The following is a 19755-nucleotide window of genomic DNA, read 5'->3' as shown; positions in this document are numbered from 1 at the left end:
GAGGTCCAGACAGTGAATTCCCCCTCTTTGTTCAGCTTCCCTTGGTCTCAGTAGGCCACAGCAGTGTGTCCCCTCTTTGGACACATTTCCTGAGCACCAACTCTCAGTCTGTTACCTCTTCGTGGAAACAAAGCCCCAGAGGCCACTTGATTTATGCCCCCAAGACAACCACTGACCTCCAGAGTACCTGCCTAGCTTAAGCAAACCCTTTCCCAGAACTCCTTCCAAAAGTGTGAACCTTCAGGTTTACCTCTTGAAGGGGCTATGTCGGGTAGGTGTAATCGCTTAACACACAAGCAGGCAGACACTTCGCACACTGTCCCTCCAGGCAGTAGACAGTTCCACTATGCACAAGGAGCAGAATGGTCTAAAATGTTTTTGGGTTGTTTTTTGACGTTAGAAATATTAGGAATATCACGATTGGAACTATAAACAGAAATCTTTCTGAGTGCTCGTTCAAAGTTCAGGGATGTCATTTTAGAAAGAACTTTTTAAATTCCCCCTTGCAGAACAACTTAATAAACAAACAGAAACAAAACAAAAAACCCAAACCAATAAGAGCACCCTAAAAATGTAATTAACAGTAGGCAATTTGGGGAACATTTTCAGAAGCACCTAAGTGACTTAGGGGCCTAAGTGCTAGTTCACTTTTGGAAATAGAACTTAGGTGTCTACATCACTTAAAGAAAAGGAGTACTTGTGGCACCCTAGAGACTAACACATTTATTTGAGCATATGCTGTAGCTCACGAAAGCTTATGCTCAAATAAATTTGTTAGTCTCTAGGGTGCCACAAGTCTCCTTTTCTTTTTGCGAATACAGACTAACATGGCTGCTACTCTGAAATACATCACTTAAGTTCTTTTGAAAATTTACCTTCTCTACTCCCCAGCAAGAGATGTGTGGATCTTGCATGGACTTTCTTGCTGGTTAGTTTTATTTTGACAAATACATTCAGGAGCTGCTTTGCTCTGTATTTTATTGTTTTCTTCTGTTCACCCAAACTGATCCAGTAATGAAAAAAAGCAGTTTGCTCTTTTTTTCCTTCCTCTGAATTAGAGCAGCCCACAGGACTGCACTGCCTTGTGCAATTACAATTTAGTTTTGTATGATACTCATAAATAGCAGCACTAAGCAGCTATGATTTTATTCATGGAGGGGGAACCAATAATCTTACCTGCATGACATTTGAGACTGATTATTGTGTAGGCCGAATTTGGTATCATAGAATCATAGAAGATTGAGGTTGGAAGAGACCTCAGGAGCTCATCTAGTCCAACCCCCTGCTCAAAGCAGGACTAACCAACTAAATCATCCCAGCCAGGGCTTTGTCAAGCCAGGCCTTAAAAACCTCTAAGGATGGAGATTCCAACATCTTGCTAGGTAACCCATTCCAGTGCTTCACCACGCTCCTAGTGAAATAGTTTTTCCTAATATCCAACCTTGACCTCCCACACTGCAACTTGAGACCATTACTCCTTGTTCTTTCATCTGCCACCACTGAGAACAGCCTAGCTCCATCCTCTTTGGAACCCCCCTTCAGGCAGTTGAAGGCTGCTGTCAAATCCCCCCTCACTCTTCTCTTCTGCAGACTAAATAATCCCAGCTCCCACAGTTTCTCCTCGTAAGTCATGTGCCCCAGCCCCCTAATAATTTTTGTTGCCCTCCACTGGACTCTCTCCAATGTGTCCAGATCCTTTCTGTAGTGGGGGGACCAAAACTGGATGCAATACTCCAGGTGAGGCCCCACCAGTGCCGAATAGAGGGAAATAATCACTTCCCTCGATCTGCTGGCAATGCTCCTACTAATATAGCCCAATATGCTGTTGGCCTTGTTGGCAACAAGGGCGCTCTTTTATGTCAGGTGCTTAACCATCTGACTCAGCAGTCCTTTTTGCAATTTAATATTAAACAAGTGATGATAAACTATTGGCTTATGTAAATATCATAAAATACTGATATACTGCTTCTCAGAGATTCATATTGCAATGCTCACTACTTAAATGAGCACATCGTCCTCCTTATGATAAGATGAATTTTAACCACCACACTGTGCAGGAATAGGGGGTCTTAGAGTCTTTGTGATTTTTGTGCTTATTTGAGTTGTCACAAATGTATTGTTGACTTGGATTCTTGGTTGTTACACTAGTGAAAGCCTGCTGTTTCCAATGGGCTTGTGCCAGTGTGATGGAAAGGAGTATTTGACCTTATGCTGTCAGCTTGTGGCTGGACAGAAAGGTGTGAAGTTAGTCCTGTCAGTTTGGAGGTTTTCCAATAAAGGTGTTGCAGAATGAGGTAGAGTCTGAGTCAAAATGCAGTTCTGCTCTGAAAAGTGGCTCTGTAGAACTTGAATTGTGAGGTTCCATATTTTTGTGTCTCTATCCGCAAGGACAGTGTATTGAATAAGAGGGTTACGTAGTTAGTTTTCAGAGTGGAACAACAGTGTATGCTCCTTGGTTCCAATAGCCACTGATCTATTATGCCCTCAGATTTATTGCAGGAGAAGAGTGCCATATAAAATCAGCTGGATGAGTTTAAATATGAGTTTATATTGGAAGTAAAATATTTTTCTCTCTTTTCTCAGGATTGTGACATGCTTGCTTGCCATAATTACTGGCACTGGGCTTTGTATTTCATAGAAAAGGTATGAGCACACTTCTACATCTACAGTATATGCTATATGCTCCAGGTGGATGAATATTCTCTCATTAGCAGGCAGTGCTGACAAAAAGGGTATGGTCTGCTTTCCTCCCTTCTTAATATTTGGGTGTTTTTATGAATCTACTGCAGTATAATTTGTGGTGTTTGGTACTTTACTAAAGTGTTTTCGAAAATGATATTTTAGAAGGAAAAAATCTAAAATCATGTGTACGGGAATATAGAGAAATTACTGAAATGAGATAATTAAATATTACATTCAGAGCAAATTCACTAATTTTGTGATAGAAAGATGAACCCAGTTCTGTAGTCTTTGCATATGCAAAATTCCCACTGAATTGAATATAAATTTTGCTGGCACAAAGAACATAAGGGGCTAGAGTTTGCAAAAATTACCTGAGACTGACCAATAGGACCATTACGTTAAAGAATCAGAGATTTTATGTTGTTAAATTCTCCTTATTAAAAGTATTTCAGATGTATTGAAACCCTTTACAAACAGATTTCTATCGAGCGTATTGGGTTGCAATACATACTATGTTTTTATGCAGGATGATTTAGGGAGCTCTTTTTTCAGATACCTAGATTAGAGATAGGGAAGAAGAAGAAACAGGCTATGTGGCACATGCTCCTATTGACATTTATTGATAGGATCACTGATATCCTTATAAAAATCTGTTGTTATTAAACTCTACCAGTCACTTATGGACACTATCCTAAAGGTCATCACACAATCCTCCTTTGCTTTTACAGGGTGATTATGAAGCGGCTTTGACAATTTATGACAATCACGTGAGTTTAAATCAATTTTGTTTTAATGAAAAGAGAGTGTTCCAATGAGAGTGGGTGCACATGCCTCATTCTTCATACGACACAAAATATATAAAAGTGTGATACCGTTTTCTGGTTTTATTTTTAAATGTTTAATTGCCATTTTAGAGTGATTATTCAACTCAACTGGGAAAACTACATGTGAGTTACACAGGTCATCCTAAACCAGTGCCAAAAAAACCCTTTATATCACACCATCTTACTTATATTTTGTTCAGACCACATATTAGAAACTACTAATTTTTTTTAGTGTTTTCCAGTTATTTTTATTGGTACCACTTTCATATCCTGTTATCTTTAGTCAGGTTGTCTTAGTTGCTATGAAGAGGCCCTGAGGGCACCAGAAAAAAAATATAGATACTTTTAAAAAGTTTAACATTTTGTAAAATAGTTTTTCTGTAGGTCTAAGGTATCATGACTAAGGCTGGATCTCACAGTTTAACTACCAAGCCAGTTACTAGTTTGGCTCCAACTTCCTTTGTCATATCTTTTCCTTTCTAGGTGACTTGTTAAAGGTCTCTCCTGCTTGAACTTTAGAGGAATTTTTCTAAAATAATCCACAGTAAATTAACTAGGAGTCGGCATAATAAGTCTTGCCATGCCTGTTTTGATGTTAAACTTTATGAAAATATCTTGTCCTACCTAGTAACTGTTGCAAAGTCTAGTAGAGCTTCTGGCTCCATTTTGGGAGAGCTCATAGGGAAAAGTAGTTTTCACTCTCACTGTATTTGATTTTATAAATGGAAAAACAAGAGAGAGAAAATAATATGAATATTATTTGTGGATTGTTATATTTCTGAAAGATGTGATTGGTTTGTTATAAAATAGCTATATCTGGAAGCGTAAAGAGACAGAATTAATTTTGAACGGTCATAGTAAGTTTGACTTTCAAATTAACTTCCCACCTAAATATATGTAATGCAGTTAAGAATGCTTTCTGATTGCAGATTGCTCCCAGATGCATGTCGAGTGGAAGTATGCTAGATGTAGTAGATAACTGCTCCATGCTGTACCGGCTTCAGTTGGAAGGTAAAGAACTGTTAGTTTTTGCTTCAATTCTACTCGTTCTTCTTAAAATAGTAAGATAAAACTCCTCCTCATGCGCGAACATGCGGAAGAAGATTTACAAAAATATATAGAGCAACTCTGAGTAGTGGGTTACTTGAGAGAATAAATACTTTAAAGAGCTGCTGCTGTTGGGAGGTGAGTTTAAAGTTTCTATAACATGCATTACCATTATTTCTCCCTAGAGTTTATTATTTTCCTGTGAGTACAGTATTCCATTCAACTAAGTTAACATAGATCACGTTTTTCTTTTTTTTGGCAAATTTCACTTTCTCTGTCCCCAGAGACCTGTTTTTCAGCCTCAGATTAAAAGATCATACATATAAACTGTTAAACAGCTATTGACTGCTCTCATAGTCAATATCAAGCCAACACTAATATTTAGTTCTAAATTTTGATATTTGAAAAACGTAGTCCACTATAGGTATTGTAGCAATCATTCTAATAGTTCTATGAGACTAAATATACAGCCAGCAGACTTTAACTTTCAAAAGTGAAGATGAAGTTAGAATTCCAGAAAAAAATACTAGTTCCTAAATTGTAAATAATAATTTTCACAGAACTCTGCTACAGCCAGTCATGCTGCGCATATTTATATATGTAGTCCAGTATTAGTAATCAAATGCCACAGACAGATCCAGAGTGATGACTGTGGGCATTATCCTCCTTCATCTGTGTTCCGGGGATGTCATCTATCTCATGATTAGGCCTGAACCTTATCTAAAGGGGACCAGGACATCGGTGATGGAAGGTGTTTTTGGAGATAAGCAATAAAGTATTTGCTCAAAAGTGGGAGATATGACACTGAGTGGTAGTTCTCAACGCAGCAGACTTTGTAAGGTGTTTTTTAAAGCTTACAAGGTTGAATGAAACTGAAAATACATGCTAAAGAAATTGCTTTGCAGTGAAGTCTTATTTTAAATCACGTATTTTACTCCTAGGTGTAAAGGTAGGAGACAGGTGGAATGAAGTTATCCAACTCACAAAGAAACACTCCAAAGATCATGTTCTGTTTTTCAATGATGTCCACATTCTCATGTCTTCGCTAGGGGCCAAAGACCACAAAACCACCAATGAGCTCTTAACAACTCTTCAGGAACTTGCAAAGTAAGCAAGTGAATTAAAATGTTGTTTTGAATAAATATTTTCCCATTACAAGGTTTATTAGTATTATAATTAATTGCTTCCAGTTTGCTAGGTACCATAATATTTTTTTCTGGTTTAGGCTGTTATAACTTGAACTCTAGTTTCAGCAGGGTGTTGTTTCTGAAGTTATACAATAAGGATTTCCTAATAGTTACTTTTTATTGTGAGTGTGTGTAATTGTCTAGAGTGTGTATTTAATCTTGTCAGACAATAGCATCCTTGTCCCAGCAGTGTAGGATTTTGCTTTGAGTGGTTGTAACATTTTAACCTGTAAACGGGGTTGTTTTCCTTACAATGGGTATAGACTAGGAATGTAAGTGTTCATTGCTGAACAGAGGCATTTCTCTTGTAAAGCAAGCGAGCAAACTTTACAATATAAGCCAACTACCTATCAGGGCCCTTTTTGCTCTGCTACATCAAGTTAAAACATTGTTCTGTATTCATTACCAGATCTCTATAAAGTGTCCATATTGATAATCCTATATTTGCTGTAGGTATACAACAAATTATCATTTTGACATGAAATGGAGTTCAAAGCGCTAACAACATAATTTTGCTAAGATTTGGCAGTTTGGTTCTTCAATATTAATTTTAATATTTTTGTATTTCTTCAAAATAGAAAAATATTTGTCACATCTTTGTTTATGTATGAAAAAAAATATTTCTTGCTCTTATTTTGCTATTGATCACCATCATAGGCAGGATGAGAATGACAATCCACTCTTACATTTTTCCCCGATTTTTGTTTTATGTAGACAACTTTTCTGTGGGTGAAACTGATTTCCTTTCTTTCTTCAACGTACAATCTGAGCCAATTGGTGCTTTTTACTTTTGGGGCCAGAGGCAAGACATTTGTGGCATACAGGTACCCCAGAATACTTTGAAATGGACAGGGCTAGCAAATAGGTAGCCACCTACAATGGCAGCTGTTTTCACTTACAAAAGAAAGGGAGAGAATGTGATTTGTCTTTGTTTGCAGAAGAGTAATGAGTATTCTGGAGGGAGAAAAACAGCAACCCTCCCACACCCTACACACAGCTCACTAAAAATAGAGATGGTTTATACGTAGCATTAGAAAAATGATAGCAGGGCCTTTATAAACCTGACAAAACAGGGGAGCAGGGTTACTGTATTCCTACTTTATATTATGATTCCATTTATAAATGGTGTATAAAAGGTTAATATGTGATTAAATGATGTTAAAAGCATGTTAGAGTTATGTGTTAAAGATGATTATAAGCATAACAATAGAAAGTGTTTTTGATGAGTCATGGTTATAAGCAACTTATTGAACTGTTGGATTCACTAACAATCTTCCAAAAAAAGAGTAATATCTGTTACCCTTTTTAGAAATTATTTAGAAATGGAACCTTAATATGAAGTATGACAGATTTTGTTTTGGACATAAAGTTGCAGAACAACTCTGATTCACATTCTGTGAATATGATCCACTGAGGCTTTAAGAGGTCAAGAAGAAAATGTGAGAAATGTAGAGTTGAAAAATCACATAATCTGGTTTGCTTACTACTAGCAGATCATGATGGACTTTTTTTTTTCTATAGCTACTGTATGAGCTGTAGAACTTAAACTTTAGTGGATGGATATTTTGTAGAACATTTAATTAGTTTACACTTAGTATTGCTAACCCTTCACCCAGTGCTACGGGACTTTCCTCTGCTTGTCTGCCTATCTTTATATCTTTTATTGTAACATTGTCATTGCTGTGGATTGCAGTAGTTTGAATCATTATAAAACTTATTTTTACTTTATTTATATTATAAAGCATATCTTGATATGAATAGGCTGATGGGGCAACGCCCGATGGCTATAGTAAAGTAGTGAGGAACAGGTATGTTAGCCCCAGGCTAAACAAATCTCTGGTATTATGTAACCAAATGGCAGTTGCTCCAGGTTAATCAAGACACCTGGGGCCAATTAAGATCCTTCTAGAAAGCAGTGGAGATAGCTAGGTTGATTGGGACACCTGAAGCCAATCAAGGGCTGGCTGGAACTAGTTAAAAGCCTCCCACTTAGTCAGTGAGGTGTGTGTCAGGAGCTGGTAGAGGAAGCCACACTGTTGGAGGAACTAAGCAGTACAAATCCATATCAGGCGCAAGGAAGGAGGCCCTGAGGTAATGGTGAAGAAGATATTGGGGAAGTGGCCCAGGGAATTGTACATGTCCTATTTCCAAAAAGTCAGCTACCATAGCTGCTACTATTAGGGTCCCTGGGCTGGAGCCTGGAGTAGAGGGCTGGCCTGGTCCCCCCTCCCTTCCCCAATTAATCACTAAGACTGGGAGACAACAGAGACTGTGTGAGGAAGGGTTGCTTCTCACCTCCCTTGCTGGCTTATGATGAAAATGGCTCAGTAAGCCGTGACCCTTGCCACTAGAAAGAGAAGGGCTACATGGAGGGTCACAGTGAGCCTCTGAGGCTAGTTTTAGAGTAGTAGCCGTGGTAGTCTGTATTCGCAAAAAGACAAGGAGTACTTGTGGCACCTTAGAGACTAACCAATTTATTTGAGCATAAGCTTTCGTGAGCTACAGCTCACTTCATCGGATGCATTCAGTTTTTTCCACTGAATGCATCCGATGAAGTGAGCTGTAGCTCACGAAAGCTTATGCTCAAATAAATTGGTTAGTCTCTAAGGTGCCACAAGTACTCCTTGTCTTTCTGAGGCTAGTGAAATCCGCCAGGAAACACGGGACCCACGGAGACAAGGACAGAGCTTTGTCACAAGGCATATTTGAAAAACTAAATATCCAGTTAAACTTGTATACTAAGCCAAAATGTAATAAATAGGACTATTACTCAAGTCAAGAATAAGTTACATTACCTATCTTAGAAACTATTTGTATTTGTTTAGGGTAACCATAAAATTCTAAGAACCAACAGCCTGCTCTATATTTTCAAGATTTTCTATTATAGATGTGGGATAAGTTTGAAGATTTAAAAGATGTATTTGTATATTCTCTTATGCTTGCAGCTGTACATTGCATATACATTTTTACTTTGTGAGTTTTCATAAACGTAGTGTGCCTCTTTTTCATTATTAATTTGTATTATAGTGCCTAGAAGCCCTCGTCATGGAACAGGACCTTGTTGTATTAGGCACTGTACAAAAACAAAACAAAAAAAGACAGTCCTGGGCCAACTAGCTGACATTCCAAGTAGTTTAAGAGTACTGTCTCTCAGCTATTTGTTGTTAGCTCCTTCATCAAATTCAGTAGCAAAAGTTTAGCACTCCATTTCCATAGGGTTAAGCTGTTTTATGTAATTATAAAGATTTCTAAATGTCAGATATGAACACACTTAGAGTTAAGAAAATGCTTCAACTGACAACAGAGAACTATAACAATTAAATTTTAAACAGAAACCTATAGTCCATAAAACAGACAACACAGCTTAATTTAGTTTCCCTTTGGAATTGATAATAAACTGGATTAATGAATAATCTGTTCTACTGGGTCATAAACCTGATGACTCTTTCCCCTCTCTTGAGTGGATCAGTGTGCAAACAAAATTCTCTGTGTTGTGCTGGGGTGGGGTGAAATCTGTTGAAGCTGCTGGGTGTAAACCCTGCCTTTTATTCAGGATAATGTAAGAATCAGTTAGACTTCTTTTGGAATAAGATAACAGAAACAACAGGAGCCATTGCCCAAAACACAGGCTGTAAGCAAAGCTGGTCAGAAACTGAGCTATGTGGATGCAAAGGTTTGCTGGATATTGGTTGGTGGGTAAGTGTGTGAGAGTGGCACTCTGACAGAGAAGGCAATCAAAAGCCAAGGACATCCAGAAAAGCACTTTAGCATGACCCTGAGGAAAAAAAACACCTGAGCACGCTTTCTGGGTAGAGTGTTGGCTGGAAAAAGAGGTTGGGAATATAGAGCATAAAAACTGGCTTCTGTTGTATGTTCATTTCCTACTGTGTTGAGGGAAACAGAACTCTTTGTACATTCTTGTTAATAAACAGGTTTGCATCAAGCAATATCTGACTTTATCATTAAGGCTGCAAGTCTGTCATGGAAGTCACGGATTCCGAGACTTTTGAGGACTTCCGTGACTTCAGCAGCTGCAGTGGCCAGCGCAGTTGACCCCTGCTGGGGTGACCCCGGGGCCAGCTGCTGTGTCAGCCCTGGAGCCAGTTGCATGGGCTGCTGCTTGGGCAGTCCTGGGCAGCTAGCCCCAGGGTTGCCCATACAGTGGCCAATGCGGCTGGTACTGGAGGCCACTGGAGCAGCAGTGGTCCCTGGGAGCAGTCAGACACCAGAGCAGGGGCCAGCCATCAGCCCCCCTTGACCCACAGAGCAGCGGTGCCCAGGGGCACCCTAGAGCAGCTAAGATTCAGTCAGGGTTATTTATAGTAAAAGTCAGGGACCAGTCACAGGCCATGAATTTTTGTTTATTGCCTGTGCCCTGTCCATGACTTTTACTAAAAATACCCCTGACTAAATCTTAGCCTTATGTGTCATCAGTATCTCCTCTGAATGGAAACAACCTGCAAGGCCCCGATGATTGGCTGACTACTCAGGTCAAGAGGGATTATGGAAAGGATGTTTTCACTTATCCAATTAAAATACTTAAGATTTCAGAATTTTTAAAGTTACAGCAAATAAGGTTCTTCTTTGAGTACATGTCCCCATGGATTTTCAGTAAAGAATATGTGTGCTCCCCAGCGCTCTTGGTCAGAGGCTGCAAATTAGTGTCTATGGGTCTGTGCCTGCGCAGTGCAGTGTCTTGTGCTTTGAATGAGGGCATATAAGGAGATGTGAGGACACTGCCACTTAGTTCCTTCTCAACCTCCTGCAGCAAGCGTTCTGCTGTCCGTAGTATTCAGCTTCCTGCCTTTCACCTTGGGAATCGTTAAACTATAAAATAATGAAGTAAATAAGAAATTATCTATTTTCATTTGGTTACTCTTGATTTTATATAGCACTGTTTTGCTTGTAGGGGCAAGGAGGGCTTCCTGATTCCTCCCCTTTATGGACCTTTCTTTCGTGCCAGAGCACAACTTGTTATGCCCAAACCCCAGGTTTTAAGCCCTATCAGACCTGCCACCTGTCCTTTCCCTATAGTGAAGGACACTCAAGTTGCCTGTGGTGTTTGGGGAACTCCCAGGATCCTTCTAAATGCAAGTTTTGTCTGGGTTTAAAAGGTAGAGTCAAAAAAGATAGGGAGACTAGACTTAAGTTCCTGTTAATGGAACATGATCTAACTCTGGAGAGGTCTGCCCCCCCCCCACTAGTGCACTGGCCTCTATGTCACAGGTCACCACAGTCTTGTTTATGGCCCCAGAGAATAAAACTCTAAAGAAGAAACATACTCCTTTTCCCTGCCTGGAGAGGTATAAACCATAAAACCTGCTCTCGGGAGACCTCTTGTCACTCTAAGGGTACAGTAGAGGCACTGACTGAGTCCAGAACGGAGGGATTGGTTCTGTGGAAGAAGCCCCACTTGGACAACATACCTACCACCAGAGTAACCACCATGGTGGCACCACCTGACAGCCCTGTGTGTTTAGCAGCACTGCAAGGTATCATCCATGCCCCAGCACCGGCAGCTCAGTGTACATCTGAGGTGGGAGATGACTCTACAACCACCTCCGTCCTGCAATAGCCTCTGTCTCACCAGTCGGCATTTCCACCTCTGGTACCGACACACACTTTGTCTGAAGGCTATCAGAGACTGAGACCTCAACCTCCTTCCAGGTTCCTTTCTTCAGAGGATTGCATGATCTCTGAAGAGCCTGAATCTTCAATACTGAGCTGATTTATTAGAGACACCTCTCCAGTACCACCCTGACAGCTGCAAGTTGAGAGTTGTTTAAGTCTCCAGCCTGGTTAAAGAGCCACCCCCCTTTTAAGTCAGGGAAGGATTGGTTGTACTGAGATCTCGGTACAGGATGTTATCTTGGTACCGTACTATTCTACTCCCATGAGTCCCTTTCATTAAGAGGATCCTAGGGTACTACCAAATACCATAGGCTCAGTGACTATGGTTTTCATTGGGGGCCTCTTCCCTTACCTCCCTCCCCCCTGGGGTCGCTGTGACTCAGAGGATCCCTACAGTGACCAGTGCTATTGAATACGTGAGAAAAAGTCATTGGTATTGTACCTGCAGACTGTCCTCTGGTACTGCACATCACAGTACTGCGCACTTATTGCGGGGGAGGGATAGCTCAGTGGTTTGTGCATTGGCCTGCTAAACCCAGGATTGTGAGTTCAATCCTTGAGGGGGCCATTTAGGGATCTGGGGCAAAAATTGGGGATTGGTCCTGCTTTGAGCAGGGGGTTGGACTAGATGACCTCCTGAGGTCCCTTCCAACACTGATATTCTATGATATACAGGAAGAGAAGAGTTTCAGGTCAAGGACAGCTCACCTCCCTCTGTAAGGTCATCTCTGGATGAGGCAGTAATGCCACCACAGCCGTCCTAAACTGGTGATTTCAAAGCCTTTTGGGACTCCATGAAGAGGCTAGTGGATTCTCTTCAAATCCCATTTGAGGAAGTGCATCAGTTGAAACATTCCTTGGTGGACATCCTGAATTATAAGTTACCCATCAATAAGGCATTGTTATCACCCTGCATACACCCTATGGCAAACACCTGCCATATTCCTATTAAGGTGTAAATGGGCAGATAAGAAATTTTATTAAAACTAATGCTAAAATTATATAATACATAGGTTAAGAAAAGAGTGTCTGTACATCTGGGTATAGTGCTTAAATTATCCAAAAGTACAAGGGTTGGTTTAAAAGTAGTACAATACATATAGTACATAATCAGCAATAACACAAATAAGATTAATAAATTTAACAATACAAATAGCATCCAAATACTAAATATTACCATCCAAATGTTTGGGTACATCACTCATGAAAAGTTATACAGAGAGCTGGTTGTGGAAAGCAAATACTATATCAATAAGTGAAGATTGTCCCTCAGTAATTGAGAATTTAGGATAGGTTGTCTGTTAGAAAATACAATCCATCAGGGAAGTATTTCAGTTACTTTCTAAACTGCGCTTCTCATCAGCACTCCAGCTCATCTCTCCCAGTATTGCCAATGTCCGGTGATGTGTTCTAGATCGATGTCCCTTGACTACCTGCTGGCATCTGACACCATGAGTTGCCACATCAGCTGAGCATAGCATTGATCAATTCTGTATTTTCTCAAGTTTCAGAGTAACAGCCGTGTTAGTCTGTATTCGCAAAAAGAAAAGGAGGACTTGTGGCACTTTAGAGACTAACCAATTTATTAGAGCATAAGCTTTCGTGAGCTACAGCTCACTTCCTCAGATGCATATCGTGGAAACTGCAGCAGGCTTTATATATACACAGAGAATATGAAACAATACCTATTCCCACCCCACTGTCCTGCTGGTAATAGCTTATCTAAAGTGATTTCCAGCACAAATCCAGGTTTTCTCACCCTCCACCCCCCCACACAAATTCACTCTCCTGCTGGTGATAGCCCATCCAAAGTGACAACTCTTTACACAATGTGCATGACAATCAAGCTGGGCTATTTCCTGCATAAATCCAGGTTCTCACATCCCCCCCACCCCCATACACACACAAACTCACTCTCCTGCTGGTAATAGCTCATCCAAACTGACCACTCTTCAAGTTAAAATCCAAGTTAAACCAGAACATCTGGGGGGGGGGGGGGGTAGGAAAAAACAAGAGGAAACAGGCTACCTTGCATAATGACTTAGCCACTCCAAGTCTCTATTTAAGCCTAAATTAATAGTATCCAATTTGCAAATGAATTCCAATTCAGCAGTTTCTCGCTGGAGTCTGGATTTGAAGTTTTTTTGTTTTAAGATAGCGACCTTCATGTCTGTGATTGCGTGACCAGAGAGATTGAAGTGTTCTCCGACTGGTTTATGAATGTTATAATTCTTGACATCTGATTTGTGTCCATTTATTCTTTTACGTAGAGACTGTCCAGTTTGACCAATGTACATGGCAGAGGGGCATTGCTGGCACATGATGGCATATATCACATTGGTGGATGTGCAGGTGAACGAGCCTCTGATAGTGTGGCTGATGTTATTAGGCCCTGTGATGGTGTCCCCTGAATAGATATGTGGGCACAGTTGGCAACGGGCTTTGTTGCAAGGATAAGTTCCTGGGTTAGTGGTTCTGTTGTGTGGTATGTGGTTGTTGGTGAGTATTTGCTTCAGGTTGCGGGGCTGTCTGTAGGCAAGGACTGGCCTGTCTCCCAAGATTTGTGAGAGTGTTGGGTCATTAATTTAGGCTTAAATAGAGACTTGGAGTGGCTAAGTCATTATGCAAGGTAGCCTGTTTCCTCTTGTTTTTTCCTACCCCCCCCCAGATGTTCTGGTTTAACTTGGATTTTAACTTGAAGAGTGGTCAGTTTGGATGAGCTATTACCAGCAGGAGAGTGAGTTTGTGTGTGTATGGGGGTGGGGGGGATGTGAGAACCTGGATTTATGCAGGAAATAGCCCAGCTTGATTGTCATGCACATTGTGTAAAGAGTTGTCACTTTGGATGGGCTATCACCAGCAGGAGAGTGAATTTGTGTGGGGGGGTGGAGGGTGAGAAAACCTGGATTTATGCTGGAAATCACTTTAGATAAGCTATTACCAGCAGGACAGTGGGGTGGGAATAGGTATTGTTTCATATTCTCTGTGTATATATAAAGCCTGCTGCAGTTTCCACGATATGCATCTGAGGAAGTGAGCTGTAGCTCACGAAAGCTTATGCTCTAATAAATTGGTTAGTCTCTAAGGTGCCACAAGTCCTCCTTTTCTTTTTGTATTTTCTCAACACTCACTCGTTGTTTGGGTCCCATGCACTCAGGGCTCTGATGACAATGTGTGAGTTTGAACGTAGCCCCTAGCTCTCAAGGTGTCGGCTAGAAGGACATATTTCTCCACCTTTCAAGCTCGGGGTCCTGTTCTCAAAGGGAACCCCGGTGTCCACCATGATGATCTTTTTTTGGTCCTTGCTGCTGCTGATGATATCCAGTCACAGTTGGCTGTCCGTTCTGGGGATAGCAGAGTTCACGGCCACCTTCTCCATGGGTGGCAGGATGGCTCTGACTAGGCAATCTTGGATGGCGTTGTGGTGCAGGTGCCAGGCTCTGGAATGGGGCTTGCAGCTACAAAAGATGTGGGTTAGCGTCTCGTTGGCATAGTTGCACTTCCTGCATCGCTTGTCCCAATTCCTGAGGTGGATGGCTCCGTTCAGTGGGACGCAGTTGAGCCGGTCACTGTGGATGAATTTCCAATGAAGCTGCCCCCAGGGAGGAAGTGGTTGCTGGCGTCCCACTTGCACGTCACCTCAAACTACATTCCACTGGAAAGAATGGAGTACTACTCCCACCCCAGCCCCAATTCCCTGGTAGTCAACGCAGCCAATGAGAAAAGCAATGAATCTTTCTCTAGGCCTTTTCCATACGACAAGAAATCCAAGCGGCTGGATTTGCAGGGAGGGAAGAGCTACCCAGCAGCTGCTCTCCAATTTTGTATTGCCAACTACCAAGCTTGAATGGCAAAACACAACTTTAACACATACTCCAAGTTTATACACTTCATTGAGCACTTGTGACAAGACCAGAAATATTCAGTTTATCTCTCATCACTGTAGCATGTTGGTTGCAAAAGCCTTCCTGCCAGCTGCTCTACTGCTGCTGAGACAGCCTCCAGGGCCATTGTGGTGATCATGAGAAGAGCATCCTGTCTCCAGACCTCGGGTCCTCTGAGAGAAGTACAGAATAACATGGAAGAGCTGCTGTTTAAAGGGCCTAAGTGTTTCAGTGAACACTCAGACTCTTCCCTCCATATACACACAGATTCAAGAGCAACGTTGCGGTCACTAGGGATTTATGTGCCTGTGACTAAAAGGCACTTTAGTAGATCCCAAACTGCTCAGAGATAGAGATCATTCCAATACCATCAGCACACTTTCCCTCAGCCTCAGGAGCGCTTCTGCAGACAGCTGAAACCACAAAAACAGGGGCTGCACCCGTACTTCTACTCAACCTATAAAAGGCACTTTTGACACCTCAGTTGAAGGCATCAAGCAGCCCACTCCATCGGATCAGTTGTTGTATGACTACACTGCCTTTTGGAGATCGACTGTCCCTCTACTTACCAGCCTGGGAATCGCTCACCTCAAACAAGTGGATATTGGAGGTTGTCAAAGTAGGTTACTCTATCCACTTCCATTCCACTCCTCCATCCCCATCCCCTTCAGGGATGCTTCTCATGAGGAAGTCCTGAAATAAGAGGTTCATTCTCTTCTCCTCCTGGGAGCAATAGACCCAGTTTCACTAGAGTTCATTGGAAGAAGGTTCTATTCCTGTTACTTCCTTGTTCCCAAGAAAGACATAGTATGGAGACCAATTCTTGACCTCAGAAACTTGAACAGCTGTGTCCTAGCACAACACTTGAGAATGCTGATACTAGTTACAATAATCCAGGGGCGGGCAAACTTTTTGGCCTGAAGGCCACATCGGGTTTCCAAAATTGTATGGAGGGCCAGTTATGGGAGGCTGTGTCTCCCCAAACAGCCAGGCATGGCCCAGCCTCCGCCTCCCCCCCGGCCCTTCTCTCCCCCTGACAGCTCCCCTAGGACTCCTGCCCCATCCAACCCCCACTGTCCCCTGACAGCCCCCCGGGACTCCTGCCCCATTCACCACCCCCTGCTCCCTGTCCCCTGACCACCCCGACCCTCCACCCCTGACTGCCCGCTACTGCCCCATCCAACCCCCCCCGTTTCCCGCCTCTGACCTCCCTGATCCCTATCCACACCCCTGACCACAGCCCCCCAACTCCCCTGCCCTCTATCCAACCTCCCCTGCCCCCTTACCATGCTGCCTGGAGCACTGGTGGCTGGCGGCACTACAGCTGTGCCACCCAGAGCACCGGGTCAGGCCGTGGCTCTGCAACTGCCCTGCCTGGCCGCCCAGAGCGTTGTGCCGGCAGCACGGCACACTAAGGCTGCGGGGGAGGGGGAACAGCAGGGGAGGGGCCGGAGGTGGGAGCTCAGGGGCCGGGCAGGAGGGTCCCGCCGGCCATAGTTTGCCCACCTCTGCCATAATCCCAGCCTTAGATCCAGGAGACTGGCTCATTGCCCTCAACCTACAGGACACCTATTTTCATGTAGCCATCCACCCCTCACACAAACACTTTCTGTGTTTTGTAATAGGGACATATCACTGTCAATATTGAGTTCTCTCTTTTGGTCTGTCCACAGCCCTGAGGGTGTTCACAAAGATTCTTTCAGGGGCAGCCACTTGCCTCTGCCACTGGGGTATATGGGTATTCCCATACTTGGACAACTGGCTTCTCAGAGACCGGTTGCCCAAGAGGCTCACGCAGCAATGGCCAGGGCATTAACACTATTCCAATCTCTGTGCCTTGTATAACTCTGTCCTTATAAAAGGTGATGTATTGGTATACCAATAAAATAAAAACCATCAGGATCTTATTAAAGGGAAAAAGGCAAAATACCACATTTATTGTGAATACAGAAAGAATCATAGTAAGCAGTTATAGCTATAACATTCCATTCAATCTCATATGTATTCACTCATTCATTCCTACAAACACACACACACAGGTAACTATGTTATCATAGTTACCAGCCTCAGAGTTGCTCATGCCAAGCCACTGGCCAGGTGGCCTGGACATGAGGAGGGAGCAGGGCCTTGTCAGATGCTCATCTGATGCTCCTGGAAGTTGGTTTGCAGAATCAGACCCCAAAGTTCTCACTTTCTAGAGTCTATTTTTATAGGAATTTCTTCCTATGCCAGTCTATGGGAATTGCTTCATCATGCTGTTGCTGAATCAGTCGGCAGATAGCACATTCCTGACGGCTTCGTGCTGCTAGATGTTATCTTGTTCTTTGGTTCTCCCATTCTTGAGGCTGTTGGGTGGATTCCAGTCTGCCCTCTGGGGGTCCTCTGGTTATTTCCACTTGACGCCTTCTTCAGCTGATGGACACTGGATTCTTAGGCTGGAACCTCCCTGATTATTCAGTTATTATCTACACCAAGCATCCATCCACATACATCCTCTATCTCTATTTTAATCACAATTGTTAATACAACAAAAGGGCGGGGAGTCTCTGGGTGCTGTTTCTGTTGTTACAGAGTATTGCTTTGAGTCTCTCTCTCTGTGAACGGCTTTGAGAACAGACTCTGTCTTAGAATGTACTAACGCAATTAGCAGCTTGCAAGTTTCACACATAGAGGGAGAGAAACAGTACCAAAAACCAAGAGACCTCTTAATTAGTAATACCCTGGAATTTAAACTCTGGGGAATCAAACTCATTTGTGATTTTAATACAGAACTTCTTTAACATGATCCAACATAATGGTAGGTCAGCCATCAACGCTCCCAGCTCCCCCATTCATCTTGCTGCGGTGCTGGCAATTAGGAATGAAGTTTTGAGGGAGAGGTGGATAGACAGCCATTGGCTCAAAGAGGGCTCTCCTTAGGGCATTTAGAACCAGGCTGAGGATCCGCTGTGGGACTGGGTGTCAAATGGGAGCAAACATGTTGTGTAGACCCTTCAGGAATCTGGCTGCGATAGGGTGGGCAAAGACTGAGAAGACCTGGATGGACATGGGCCAGATGTACCCTGACAGAGGCTCATACAATGCCCCCCTCACTTTCTCCCAAGGGTGTCCTTTGAATGGAATGTTAACCAGGCACTTCCCTTGTCAGTGTTCTGCCCAAAACCATATGCCTCCCTGGAGGAATCAAGCCTTCATTCCTTGGACACCAAATGAGCCTTTGCCTTATATCTAGCCAGGACTAAAACCTTTGGGCCTCTCCCAGCTTATTTGTGTCATTCGTAGAAATGAAGACAGGTCAAACCAATTTCTACCCGCAAGCTTTCTACCCGAAAGCTGTCTAAGTGGGGTGTTGGATTGCATCTTGCCCTGCTATGAGAATGCTGCTGTGCAGCCTCCTCCCCGAGTAACAGCACATACCACTGGTGCTCAGTCCCCTCCCGGAGGATGGGCCCATAGCAGAAATCCGCAGGACTGCTCTTCGGTCTTCTGTCCACGCTTTTGCCAAGCATTATGCCCTCTGACCTCTGCCAAAGATGACCCCACCTTTGGTGATGCAGTCCTACAAACTGCACTGGACTTGAGTCACTGTCTGGGAGTTTTCAAGCCTGGAGCCCCCACCAGGACATATACTCAAAGAAGAAGCTGTTACTTACCTTACAGTAACTGGAGTGCTTAGAGATGTTTTGTCCGAATGAGTGCTCCACCTTCCGGCTTCATGGTCAAGAAGGAACTGAGTGACAGCCAACTGGCACCTCCTTATATGCCCTCATTCAAAGCACAAGGCACAGCTCTGTGCAGGCCTGCAAACTGCTTTGTAGTCTCTGAGCGTGCACAAGTGGATGCGCATCCTGCAGAGCCCCATCTGTAGGGATAAAACATCTCTAAGAACACAGTCACTGTAGAGTAAGTAAGCACTACATTTATTGAGCAAAATGTACAGGGTGTGGGTTTGATTTGGTTCTGTGTAGCACTGTTCCTTAAACTCAGTGAAACTAATTTGCGCCGACAGTGTCGCGCTGCAGGAGGTGACAGAACAGCACGAAAAGGAGTACAAGTGCTGCAGTCTGACCTTCTGCTCATTGGCAGTTAACTTCTTTCCTGTTCTGCAGAGCACCCGGTGAAGACCATGAGCTCGGTCTGGCTCCGAAATTGGGGTTGCCGCTTTGCCAGGCTTTGGTAGAGTTTGACAATGGAAATTATGACAAGACAGTAGAATTACTTTATCCAGTTCGCTACCAGCTCTTACAGATAGGAGGCAGCAATGCTCAGGTAAAGGGGTTGAAGATTATTTTATTTAACTGCATTTGGGTAGGGCTTGTTTGTCTTTCGGTAGCATCTGTTACGCTTCCCTTTTCGTTTTCCCTTTCTAAATTTGTGATAATTGAGACAAATTTACAAATAAAAAGTACTGTGTGTCAGCTGCTTAATGTTGTTGGTAGAAGTAGATCCCTTCTGGATGGGTTTACCCAACTCCCAGAAACCGAGCAATTGTTACTTGCA

At 42.8% G+C, this 19755-nt stretch overlaps 1 protein-coding gene across 1 annotated transcript in view; it reads left to right on the top strand.

The window, feature by feature from the left end:
- The window catches only part of LOC311522508 (tetratricopeptide repeat protein 38-like), a 39015-nt gene that overhangs the window by 15677 nt on the left and 3583 nt on the right, over nt 1-19755 (top strand). Inside the window, exons 8-12 of the mRNA XM_084631910.1 lie at nt 2584-2643; nt 3411-3449; nt 4436-4517; nt 5495-5660; nt 19365-19524. Of these exons, the coding sequence (XP_084488036.1) occupies nt 2584-2643; nt 3411-3449; nt 4436-4517; nt 5495-5660; nt 19365-19524 (507 nt within the window). The remainder of the gene's footprint in view (nt 1-2583; nt 2644-3410; nt 3450-4435; nt 4518-5494; nt 5661-19364; nt 19525-19755) is intronic.

The sequence above is a fragment of the Lepidochelys olivacea genome, assembly GCF_965140295.1.
Source record: "Lepidochelys olivacea isolate rLepOli2 genome assembly, chromosome: 1".
NCBI lineage: Eukaryota > Metazoa > Chordata > Testudines > Cheloniidae > Lepidochelys > Lepidochelys olivacea.
Note: the sequence above shows the minus strand (reverse complement) of the source record. Positions and strands in the feature narration are given on the sequence as shown.